Source organism: Chaetura pelagica, unplaced genomic scaffold, assembly GCF_000747805.2.
Source record: "Chaetura pelagica isolate M959 unplaced genomic scaffold, ChaPel_1.0 scaffold2, whole genome shotgun sequence".
Lineage (NCBI taxonomy): Eukaryota > Metazoa > Chordata > Aves > Apodiformes > Apodidae > Chaetura > Chaetura pelagica.
The window spans coordinates 5,632,540-5,645,127 of record NW_009952796.1 but is presented as its reverse complement, the minus strand read 5'-3'; the positions used below and the strand labels follow the sequence as shown (position 1 = coordinate 5,645,127).

Sequence of the window (12,588 nt, the reverse complement as noted above, 5' to 3'; positions counted from 1 at the left end):
ACTTGCCTTCTGAGAAACAAATTACTTGGTATTCTCAAGCTTAAAGCCTTGTGGGACAAAGCAGGGCTCTGCTAGAATGACTGTTGTTTAACAGCTTCCATTTCAATTAATGTTGTGAAATAATAAAATAATAAAATCCATGCAAGTGTCATTGGTGCATTATACTACTCTGTGCTTGCAGGAGTAGGGAAGTATCTCAGAAATGGCTGAAGAATAAAACCATACTGAAATCACTCATTTGGATACAGTTTAAAAGGGTTTGAAGCTTAACTGCACACACTAGGGACTGTTGGCTGGCAAAACCATACAGCCCTTCAAATTTAATTTTCCTTGAGGAGTTTGCCTTCAATCTGACCTTTTGTAACAGATACAGTGCAGAATTAATAAGTTCTAAATTTACTTTTCCTTCTGGTGTCACCAAGCAAAAGCTCATAAAAAAATCTGAAAGAAACACACAGTCACTATTCAAAAATTTAATGCAAGTTTATTTTGAATTTGAATTAATAAATTTTTTGTTCTTTAATAAGAGGTATTTACAATACTCTGCAGAAGCAGTGCAACCCCACGGTCCCTTGAGCCTGTCCAGGGCTATGACTTTAGTTACAAGTACAAATTCAGTGCAGAGGTAGCTTGAGCTAGAATAACTCTGATGCAACCCCTCACTCTGGTCTGAGCTCCAGGCACCTGGCTGTTTCATGCTGCTGTCCCAGGAGCCTGGTGCAGGGGAGCTGAGCTTCCTCACAGCCAGGAAGCTGCTTAACAGCCCAGACTGGAAGAGGGAGGCAGCCAGCAGTAGCCAAGTGGCTAGATTAAAGGTACTTGTAGATCATCAATGCTGATTAACTGATGCACTCATGCAAGTCAGGTCTTGCTAGGCTTTTGCTCATTTTTAATGTGAGGAAACTCACACCTATACCAGCTCAAGTTTTACTGCTGCTGTGGAAAAAAGAAAGCCTTTCCTAACAATTGAACTGTTATTAGTTATCTATTTTTAAATTTCAAAGCAAGAGTCAGTAATACCACAGAACAGATACTAGAAGTCTGTGCTTCTGGGAGAAAATAACCAAGTAATGTTCATACTACCTTCTTAGCCCAGCTGAACCAAAAAAAAAACCCCAAAAAACAAAACACACACAAAATAATAATAAAAACCAACAAAACAAACAAACAAAAAACCCCCAACAAATCAACAACAAAAAAACCCCAAACGCCTCAAAATCAGCAGGTCCTCATTTTTCTTTCTGTCGTCTCTCACATCTGGTCAAGATTATGATCAATTACACGGATTACAGTAGACTTAGTAAGGCCTGTGCTTGTGCTAAACTACACGCAATTACCCTGCTATTCATTAGGGGCATTACTTTTCTTTCTTTCTCCACCGTTGCTCTTTCTCTACTTTCCCAACAAATTGCAGAATATCTTCAGCAAGAAGTTCAGGTTCCTCCAAAGCTGCGAAGTGGCCACCTCGAGGCATGAAATGGAAGGAAACTATGTTGGTGTATTTCTTCCTGGCCCAAGCCTGGGGTGTGTGTATGAGTTCATTAGGGAAGGAGGCAATACCAGTAGGCACTTGTACGGTGAGCCTGAGAGAGGAGAATGAATAATTTTAATTTTTCAAACTCTTCACTTGGCAAGGAATGGGAAGTCCAATGGAAGTGTTGTTCCAAAACAGTTGGGCTCACTGTTTAAGACACACACAATTCAAATTTGACTTCCAGATCCTAAATTTGAAGACTAAAAACCACTCCCAAACCTGAAAAAAAAATAAAAATAAAAAAATTTCCATCCATTGATATTAAGGTAGTTTTGCAAGGGATCCAGGACACGGAAGTTAGAAGCATGCAAGTTGAGAAGAGAGCCCTAATGGTGGTGGGTACCAAGTTTCCTCATCCTGCATTCAGGGCTGTACTGAGGGGAAAGCAGACAATTTGACAAGGGCAAGTGTACAGTGAAGTTTACAACCAGAACATGCTGAGCCTGGCAGGACAACTGCAGGTTAGGCAGATGAAGAATTATCTTGAACTGCTGCAAAATGGGAGGAGAGGAATAAATGAGTAAATATAGACTAGTTTCGGGAAAATACTTTTGAATGTGAGACTTTAACCTGTAAAGTAGCTCTTTCTTTTAACTAGCACATATGCATTCTACAAAGCACTTTCTGCATTAGCAAACAACTGGATTTGAGGGCAAGAGTACCTTATAAAGTGGAATAATCTGTGCTTGTTATAAACACAACACTATTTTCTAGGTGTAAATATCCCATATTCTGATAAGCTGCATTATCAGAAGTGACAGACTTTAAAACTCAGATATAAAACTTGTTGAGCACGTCACCACTGGAAGCCTGAAAACAGGATGCCTAATTTTATGCAGGCTTTTGAGACTCCTTCCTCTAGGCACACAGCTCATAAAGCTTATCTCACAGGCAGAACTGGAGCAGGAGACTGCCCATGGTGTAGCCACAACAGCTTCAAGAACTCAGTCAGCTTCCTCAGTGTCATTTCACAGCCAAATAAACACCTCAGCAGCAAGCTGTGGTTGTGAACAGCAAAGGGCAGGTTTAAGCCTTCAGCAATACTCAAGCTGATAAAAGTATATGCGACGAAGCTGCTGTCTTCAGTGTCTGTGCAGCAGAAACATCAGGCTTAATCACTTTCAAATTATGCATTTTGTCAATATGCTGAAGTTGCTTCCAAAGGTAGGACTGAAATCTTTTGCAGAAATAGGCAAACTGTGTCCAGAAAAGTACCAGAACTACAAAACAAACTATAAACAAAACTCACAGCATGACTCAGTCACAGGCTAATTTAATAACTAAAATAAAATCTAGAAGTATTTGCACATGCTGTTCCCTAATTGGAAACCTGGTGAATGGAAGGTCCTCAAGCAGTGCCTCCAGTCACATCTCCTTACTGATGGTTAAGGATTCTTACCTAATTACCACGTTTTCCAAGCACAACACAGCAAATCAACAGACCTGTCCTGCAGGGGAACACTGTGATACAGCATTGCCCTTCCTCAACATTCAGAAACTTGCACCAGCTCTAAGACACAAGCAATTTGTCTGCAACCATAAAATAAAGGTCAGGGCAAAATATTTAAAGAAAAAGAAACACTTACTTTTCATGTTTCTGTGTGCCTATCCCCTTCTGCATATTTTCCTTGTAGAAACGCATTGAGGAGACTATACAGCCTGACATCCAGTAGATCATGATATTGGTGAGCAGGTCATCCAGGTTAAACTTCCTGAATAGGCAAGCCCAGAGATTGCTTAGTTAGAACTGAATGCCATTTTCCATAACTCTAACAGGAACTTAACTTTGGTTTTGTTGTAAAGAAAAAAGTTGCAGGAGAAAATGGCTAAGAAAAGAGTTGGGAGGTGAAATATTACTCCCTCTGTATCTGTTAGTGACCTGTTAAAAGCTTTCAGGTACAAACTGGGAAGTGACATTTTAACTTTTACAGAGAAAACAGTCTTCAACAAGCACCTTATGCTGTCTACAGCATAAACACAGCAGTCTACACAGTCCATAGACTGGGAGGGTAGGAGCAGAAGAGCACATGGAACAGCTTGTGGCTATTATTATTCACAATTTGAAATGCTACCATGAGCATTCAATAGAGCCATCACACTAACATGTGCCGTAAACAGTGCATGTTTCATATAAAATTATTAGCTGTATGCAGTGCAAACATTCTATTAAAATACATTGTCACTGCATCTTTTCATAATATGCCTCTTTGCTCCACTCCTGCCAGGTACCTCAGCAATTTTCAAAGGAGACCATTTCTGCTGCACACTAAGAATACTCTTTTATTAGCCAACAGTAGGTAGATTAAACAATACTGATTAATTTAAAGCAAATTCATAGAGAGTTAAGTATTAGTATTAAAATAAATAATGAGTTGTTTTCTAGCATCTCAATATAGATTAAATTTCTGCTTTTCTGTCCTAACAAGATTCTTCCACCTAAATCAGTTTTTAATCCCCAGATGTTGCAGATCTTTTCTAGGAGATCAGAGTGGGAAGGGATCAAATCACCCTTCGTTGCTTACTTGCTTCTTTGCATGCTGTAGGACAGCCCTGCATGTGGTCACTACTGGCTCCCTACCAGATGTGAGATGATAATCCAGACTAACTTCTCTGGCTATGACTCTGGGTTTAGTCACCTCATCCAAAATGGCCTAAGAGGAAATACTTGCCTCTCTAGTCCTCCATCTTCTAAATTATGGAATTCTAGATCAGTCCATGTGGAAAACTTCTCCAAGATGTACGCAGCCAGTCCTACAGGAGAGTCATTCAGACCACAGCCTGAAAAGGAGGAAGAAAATTTGCCTAAAATTGCAATATCCAACTGCTCAACTCAGACATACAGAAGCAGCCCATTGTAATACAGGGCAGGTTACTTTACAAAGCTGTTCCACAGCTGTGTTCTTAAATAAATAAACAAACAAACAAGCTGGAGCTGTTTTATTGTTGAATCATAAACTGATAGTATCTGCAAACCAACAGGTTCTGCATTAACTCATACTGTGTTTTTTTAACTGATGCAACAGTATTGGATTTCTGCTGGCTTTTTACTTTTCTCATAAGCTAGTAAGATTAAGCTGTATGTGCCAAGTACAGTTTGCTTCCATTAATCTAGAACTTGTAATGTATGAAACAGCACGACAGGGCCAAACCCCACAGGGCTACACAGCGCCAGGAGAATTTATACTGTTATCTAACAGCAAAAACATTTTAAGGATTAATTAGGGAAGAGCAAGGGAAAGTCCACCTTCTGAATTAGCAATAGCCAACTGTCTTCATGTAGAACAAGGCTTAATACACTTTTTGTACTTTGTTTGGATAGAGAAATACACCTGCACCTGGAACTTTGCTAATACATCCTAGTTCTGTGAAATACAGGGGCCATAAACTGTTTCAGCTACCCAGCAAAACCTCAGAAAAGGCTCTGACAAACAGCAATATATTTGAAGTTCTACCCCTGTGCAACCCAACCTTCCTGAAAGATGCCTGACACTACAGCTATCACTATATCATCAGTAACTGCTATTTAAATATGATAGTTGAGTTTTTTGTTTGTTTTACCAACAGTATCAGGCTTTGTAGCCTGTATGTGAGCATAGCCAGACTCCAGCAAGATCCTGTAGAGCCCTTTTTCCAAAAAGGGAAACATCCGCCTCACGTCTTCCTCCTGAAAACCGAAGAGCCTTGGGAAATAGCGGCCCAGCAGAATGGAGAGCAGGTGAGAGAATCCCAGGTTCGTAACTGAAGCTAGATTTAAATGGAGACCTTTCATATGGCTAAAAATAAATTGAAAAAAGGACCCACAGATTAATAAAATATGATTCAAAGTTGTTATATTTAAAATGTTATCAACAAAAACGGACATATTTAAATTACAACCTGCTAATTACATGACGACTTTAACTGTACTTTGTAGTGTGGCTTTTTACACAAAAATGAAAAGTCAGAAGGGCAACTGTCCCCAGTCAACACACACTCCTGGGCACCAAGCCACAAATCCTCCTTTTGTTGCCAGTATTTATCCCAAGGACTTAGACTGCAAAACCACTGCACAACTGTTTAAAAGAACAGGTATATAGTATAAACTAAGGTATGTAATCCTGGATCACTACTTAACATTGAGCACTGAAGAAACTACACAGTGCTCATAGGAGGACTTGGACAGCAGCTCTCAAGTGCACAAGAAGGAACGGTTTAAAGACGAAACCAGCTTTGCATGGTGAACACGCAGCGTTGCACCACAGGGTACTCACTTGGGAGCTATCTGGGCCAGATTGGTGCAGATGAGCCAGCCCCAGTCACCACCTTGTGCGTAGAATTCACTGAATCCCAGTCTGAGCATCAATTCATAAAAAATAGAAGCAGCACTTACAGAATTAAAGTCTGCATTAGAAAAACAACACAACACTAGCATTAATTTCAGCTACACTTCAGACTATGCAACTTTTATTCTTCCAATAAAGGCAATGATCAAGTTCCTAAAAAGCTACAAGTCCGTTTTTCCTTGCCTGTCTGACAGAATATATGGAAACCTTTGTTGTATCATCCAAGCAAGGTCTAGAGGGCAAGCAGAAACCACGAGGACAAAGTCCAGCCTTCATTACAGAGAAGTAATTTTCACAACCCCACCAGTTTCCTGCACACTTGCCCAGCTGAGAGGTTACCAGGCTCCTTTTCAACTGCAGTCATACTCCAGCTGAGCCTTGTCAGAGGCACTGACCCTTGCCCAGGCACTGTGTTTCTATTTTGTCTACTGTGGGCACAGTCTCACATTCATGACACCTGGAAACCAAGTTTCCACCAGTAATGCAGTTCTCCAATAAATGCTGACCACATAAATCATAACCAGAGAAAAGTAAAACTAAACTTTCCCACATCATTCACATGCACACATAATTAAATACTAAATTCAGAATCAGTTTAAACACTACCTCACTCTAATTGGTTGCAGCTTGTGCTTGCGTAATTCAGAGCACAAGCTGAACAAAAAGCTATTTGCCTGCAATCGACCTGCAATCATGTAAATACATGAACTGATTTGTTTCAACTGTTGCTTTTCACCTACTTGTATAATGCTATTGAATATGTATTCAAAACACCCAAAAAGAACAGTAAAAAATTAAGTTTATTCCTCTTGTTCACCCACCCACAATTAATTGACCCAATTACAACTCACAAATTGTCACATCATCACTTTTCATAGTCCTTTGTAAATTATCTCACTGCTCCTGAAATTAATAAATGGTACAACCTGACGTCACACTCTTATCCCCCTTTTCCCACGTGACACACACGATCTTTGTTTCTACACTGGGAAAACAAGAAGAGCCAGGAGTTACTGCTCTGCTATCAAGGGCTATCTCACCATGAGACTAGGCTTGTGTTAGTTCATTTTCTTCTCAAACATCATACCTTTTTTGTGAGGTGCTTCTGAGAAACCATAACCAGGAATAGATGGACAAATTACTTCAAAAACGTGTTCATCACTCAGACCATGGCTGGCAGGATCCGTCAGGAGAGGGATGATTTTGTAAAACTCATAAAATGAGCCAGGCCAACCATGAACCATTAATAATGGCTTTGCAGACTGGCCTTCAGTCAAACAATGAGGTTTTACATGAACAAAATGGATATCAATGCCTGTAAAAATAAAATAATTAATTACGATGCCCAAATTTACCATGACACTGAAACTAATTGCAGAACAGATGATGAATACTTTTTTTCTGAAGTGTTTTTTTACTGAGCATGCAAACACACTGTACTTCTCTGGATCCATTTATCTAAGTACCTTGAAGTACCTTATAATAGGCAATTAAGCATTAAAGCAGACAAATGAGGTTGGTATCTTTCTGCTTTAAAATAAATCGGCAAATTAAGACATAGAAGTGAAGCAATCTACTAACGGTAACACAGTGACTCAGCTTAAAGGCATGAGACAACTGCATCATTTAGTCAAAGTGCCCTTAAATTTCACCTAACTGTCCCTATGTGGCACCAGATAGGCTTCAGCCAATCACATACTTCTTCCTAAAAGGAATACAGTTACAACTTGACAGCTCAGGAGACAGGGAATTCATCATAACTATGCAGCTGCTTGTTTGGGGGTGTTAATCACTTTACTTGTTTTTTGCATGCCTCACTTTCCATTTGAACATGTCTGGCTTCTGTCTCCAGCCACTGATCCTAATATTACAGAAAAAGGAATTTAAAAAGCTTTCAGTAAGGATCCTCTGTCCGTGGAGGTCTCCTGTAATCAAGTCCCACATCTTAACTGCTCATAGCCCAACCATGCTGCATCGAAGATTTGAAAAAAATGTCTTGCTAAAAGAGAGTTGAAGTGTTCAATTTTGTATTCTCTTCCACCTTTTGTCCAAAGCTTTCCATATCTCTTTAACTGAGTAAACCAAAACAGGAAACTATCTAGTACCAGCCTCCTCATTGCAAAGGTAAAAATTGCAGTCCCATTTCCTTTGTAACCCTTATAGTGTGTAAGCACTAAGCTTCACACAGCACTGCACCAGTTGCTACAGGTGAACCGCTTTTCCTCAAACCCATTTAGGCCTTTTCTTTCCAGGAAACAGCAATTTGCTCTTAGTAGAGCCCAAATGCCTCACTTCTTGATGTATTTAAGCACATTTTGCTCACGTCAGCTCCAGCTGAGGAGGACTGCCAGACTGATGGCATCACCCTAACAGCAGCAGCTGGGAAACTACGTGGAACAAAAGGAGGCATCTGTGGGTATTTTTGCATGATTTCATCAAGTCAGGGAACTGTACATGTGTACTTGTAAGATCCAGTTCTGCTTCTAATTGCCTGTGCTTGGCTCCTGTTAATGCCAGCTGACAACTCATCCATGCACAACAGAATTCCACTTGTCATTCCTTGTCCTAAAGGCTTCAGTTATGATGGAGTTTCTCACTGCTTCAGTGGCAGTGCCAATGATCCATGCCATGGCAGACAGGGACAGAAGGCCCATGCATTCTTACCACTGAGATGCCTTGTAGACGAGACTATGTGTTGCTGTTTATTTTTTAAGGGGAAAAAACACACACCTTGAATCTTAGTTTTGAATTGTGGGTACTTGTTGAGGACTTCAACTTGCTTCTTCCAGTTGAACTGTTTTTTCCAGTAGGAGACAACCTTCCTGAGGTATACCGAGTTAGCCCCATAATGGAAGCAACTGTCCTCCAGTGGCTCAGTGAATCGAGCCTGGTCAAGTCTCCTAAGTAAGTCCTACAGGGAAAAAGGAGAGACATTACAAGCACTTGTGTCTGCTGTCTTGTGCTCTACTATGAACGCTATTCTGAAGTAAAATGAGAACTATGAAAATAACATTTCCAATGACACCTGTGCATTTTGCTGATGCTCCATCAGCTGTTCCAATTCTTTTTCTCCTCCAGATGGCCTCTTTCCTCTTCTAATTACAGTTGTTCTTAAACACTCTGTCTTTGTTTTCCAGGGCTGACCAACCTGTTTGCCAGGCTGATAACTGCAGAGAATACACTCTTCTGACAGCACTGTGGCTTCACAGTGTAAGTCTTGTTGCTTTTGCACAGTACATTGTTCCCCCAGTTACCTGTGAGCCCAGCCTCATGATCAGTGCACAGATCTGGCCCAAACCTTTTGCTCTCCTTCCCAAACCAAGGGACTAAGTATCTTCATGAGGAAACACTAAGGGATTTTGCATGGCAACAAAGTTGGTGAAACTAGACTGGAGTGAGTTTCCCAGTCTAGAATAATTATTAAAGTGACCTTCCCACTGCACATCAAGGATATAGGATGCTGACAATACTGCAAAATCAGTCAAAAAATAGCTCAGCAGGGAAGGATGGCCAAGAGGCCCATCCTAATGCAAAGGGTGTAAGACGGTGGAAGGAAGATCTGGAAAGCTAATACTGTTCAAACATCTGTGGGGTTTAAATCTGAACAGCATTTTCCAGTACAGGGATAGAGGTAGCTCTCATTCTGACTGAGTTAAGTGTAAGCACTGGCTCATGCCTCACACTGAACAGGCAGTCTCAGTCTGGGCAAGATGTTAGTATGTAAACTCAATGGCTCTGGCATTTTAACACATGTACAGAAGGAGTGGGTTTTTAAACAAAGATTTTGATGAATCTTTACATATTTACTTTTTGTCCATAGTCAACATCTTTTAAAAAATGTTTTCATAACATATGCTAGTATAACTTTAGCTCCTATTTTATGTACAAATATATTTAGAAAGAGTTTTATACCAATGAATTACATTGCAGCAGCTGTCATAATGCAGAATTGCATACCTCAAGAAACATTTGTAAATTAGAAACAATCTAGCTTTGTGTCTGCAGTGAAAGGAGAAAACATTGGACATCAATGTCCACTGATACTATTAAGGAGGACAAAATGTTTTTTTTTAAAAAAAAACAGGCTTGAGAAAACAGGAATCATTAGAAAATTCATAATATGAGGAATACCACGAGTACTGTTCGAACCACCACTCCACGCAGATCTACAACTTAAACACACACAATCAAAATCTTGCCATGTAACAAATTCTGCAATGTATCTTTATGGTAATTACCACTGTTGACCAAAGCAGATCTTTAATTACAGAAACATCTGCATCCAACACAGCTGCAACTATAAAGTAGTGAAGAAAATGAGACATTTGTAATTGCATTTGGAAAAAAAAACAACAACAAAATATTGTTTTTATTTTGGTCTATACAATCCAACTCAGGAAGATGCACAAGCAGAGCTCAGTAATCTGTAATATGATTTTTATGTTTATTAGGCTTTGCAGAGTAGGTTTATTTACTAGCAAACTTGCAACAGCCTGTTTAGAACAAAATCATATAGCAGGATGTGAAATCTGCCTATCCATCCCTATCACCTGAAGTACTGAAAAATCCATGCCCCCAAGTCCTGAACATCATTGCATATTCTCATAAACGTAACTATTGGTTCAATTTAAGTATTACTTCCAAATAAATACCACATTTTTTTGGTCATTTTGTACTTCTCTCTCCCCAGGACAAAGATTTGCTTACACTCAGATCTTCTTCTGTTGTTTCCACCTTAAATGGCCGAATAGTTGTATCTTCTTCTGTATCAGGCTTTTGTCCCTTGCCCCACCATCCCTCCTTGAAGGGTAGTGTCTCTTCTTTCTTCTTAGAAAGTAAGAAGTAAATTATGATTGTCCCCAGAACCAGGAATACTTCAAGCAGCATAATGCCTGCAAAAGAAGAACAGAACTCTGATAAGCCAAATTAGACAGCTCAGAGACATGCAACTTACTTTATAGAGAATATAGAGGTCTACTTGCTTCTTAAGGTAGGATTTGATCTGCATGATGTTCTGTCACTCATAGGACATCAGCACTTCTGTAATATTTCAGAAATAGGATGTTTTAACCTATGCAACCCAAATACGGAGAAATTAAGTGTTTTGTATAAAAGATATTTAGTAAAAACAGACCTCAAAGCAAGTCAAGAGATCATATGGCTTCGTAATTAATAGTCCTCTGGTTAAACACACCACACTGGCTTCCTCAGTGGCTGCTGATTGCTTCTAAACTTCAACAGTACAGGTGGTGACTGTGGATATAATTCAAGTTTAATACTTTCTCTTTCTCTGAAACTTTAAATTTCTGACAAATTCCAAAGCAAAGCATCTCCTCAATAGGGCTCACATATCTACTGTTACAGATTTGGAGAAGAAAAAAAGAGAAGACATATATAGAGAATTACAAGTGAAGGGCATGAGGACAGTTGCCTTGTACCTCCCCAGTCAGTCAGCGGAGTGGGGCAGGGATATATTTACATAACCCTTGAACACCAGTGCAAAGGGTAGAAGGATCTTCCCCTTCTTTCTGTCTGAACTGTTTTGAAGACAAAACAAAAGACTACATGCATGCTCTCCTGGCTCTAAACACCCTTCCTCAAGTGACAGTATTCTGTCAAAATGAAGAACAACCTCATTTCAAAGCCTACCTGCGTAGCCCAACTGCAGGGCTGTTGTGCACTAATCAAACAGAACACCTAAACAAAAACTGAACACATAAATTTCTATTTCAACTGTTTCATTCTGCAAGCAGAAAAAAATAGTTACTCGAACTCTATTTAATAATTTATGCTTTCGAGCATCCCTTTAAGTGTAAGAAATGTTTGTAAGGTGGTTTGGGGAACAGTACTGCTGTCATTTTAATGCGTAATTTAAAGAATGACGTGTTTCAGACACTCATGTGCTAGGGAATTGGTAAGATACAAAGTATTTCAAAACTTCTGTAAGGCAAGTATTGTTTATGACAAAGAACAATCTTCATTCTCTCCAGAACTGGAAGGTTTTGCTGCTGAAGAGTAATTTGATGCTCTGAAATTGCTCAAAGAGTCAACACCAATTTTTTTCCTGGATCAAAACAGGAATGGTAACACAGGTTAATGGGAGTTTGTATGATTGTAACAGGAGTAAAACTTCTCTCTCCTGTAACTGCCTTTATGTAATGGGACATATTGTAGTCAACCTCTTAAGTTTAATTTTCTAATGCCTGACAATAAATAAATAAATACAATTTAAAAAATAAGCACCTACAAAAGCATTTGTGGAGAAGTCAGGCACTACATAGATAGGACAACAAGCTACAAATATATTGGTTATGCATGCAAATGTTACAGCCTTGAAAAGCGACCTGAAATTCCTTAATTCTCAGAAGCTGGAGAAACTAGAATGATAGGCAGTGAAATAACTTACTCTGTTTTACTGGTCCTTCCATAACGTCTGTGGTTTGAGCAAGTTCTAATTTATCTTGACAGTGTTCTCTGGAAGACAACAATCTTTTCCCACCTCCACTGTACTCAGGCCATAAAGCCATTTCTTCTCACCTCAATGCATAAACCAATGCAGTCTAGGAGCCTCCAGAACACAATCATATTCTACTGCAAAGCAGAACTGGAGGGGCTTTTAGAAATCTCAAAGCACTTTACATAAAAATAATACCCACCACAGTATTTAATAGCATTTCTATTACTAAGTCTTCACAGAGAAGAGCAACTTCCCTGAAATCACAGCACAAATCA

At 39.5% G+C, this 12,588-nt stretch overlaps 1 protein-coding gene across 1 annotated transcript; it reads right to left on the bottom strand.

The window, feature by feature from the left end:
• Positions 1-1,240: 1,240 nt before the first annotated feature.
• EPHX1 (epoxide hydrolase 1, microsomal (xenobiotic)) lies at positions 1,241-10,746 on the bottom strand. The gene is made up of 8 exons (XM_009994775.1): positions 10,564-10,746; positions 8,587-8,767; positions 6,944-7,171; positions 5,785-5,914; positions 5,093-5,307; positions 4,204-4,312; positions 3,121-3,246; positions 1,241-1,583 (listed from the first exon to the last, which is right to left on the bottom strand). Exons 1-8 carry the CDS (start codon positions 10,741-10,743, stop codon positions 1,358-1,360), a joined length of 1,395 nt encoding a protein of 464 aa, XP_009993077.1. The 5' UTR covers positions 10,744-10,746; the 3' UTR covers positions 1,241-1,357.
• Positions 10,747-12,588: the final 1,842 nt, after the last annotated feature.

Coding starts and splice junctions, on each gene's coding strand:
- EPHX1 (XM_009994775.1), bottom strand. CDS start 10,743: ATGCTGCTTGAAGTATTCCTGGTTCTGGGGACAATCATAATTTACTTC. Junction 8,768..10,563: donor CAACAGAAGAAGATCTGAGT/GTAAGCAAATCT, acceptor TTTTCCCTGTAG/GACTTACTTAGGAGACTTGA. Junction 4,313..5,092: donor TACAAAGCCTGATACTGTTG/GTAAAACAAACA, acceptor CCTCCTTTTCAG/GCTGTGGTCTGAATGACTCT.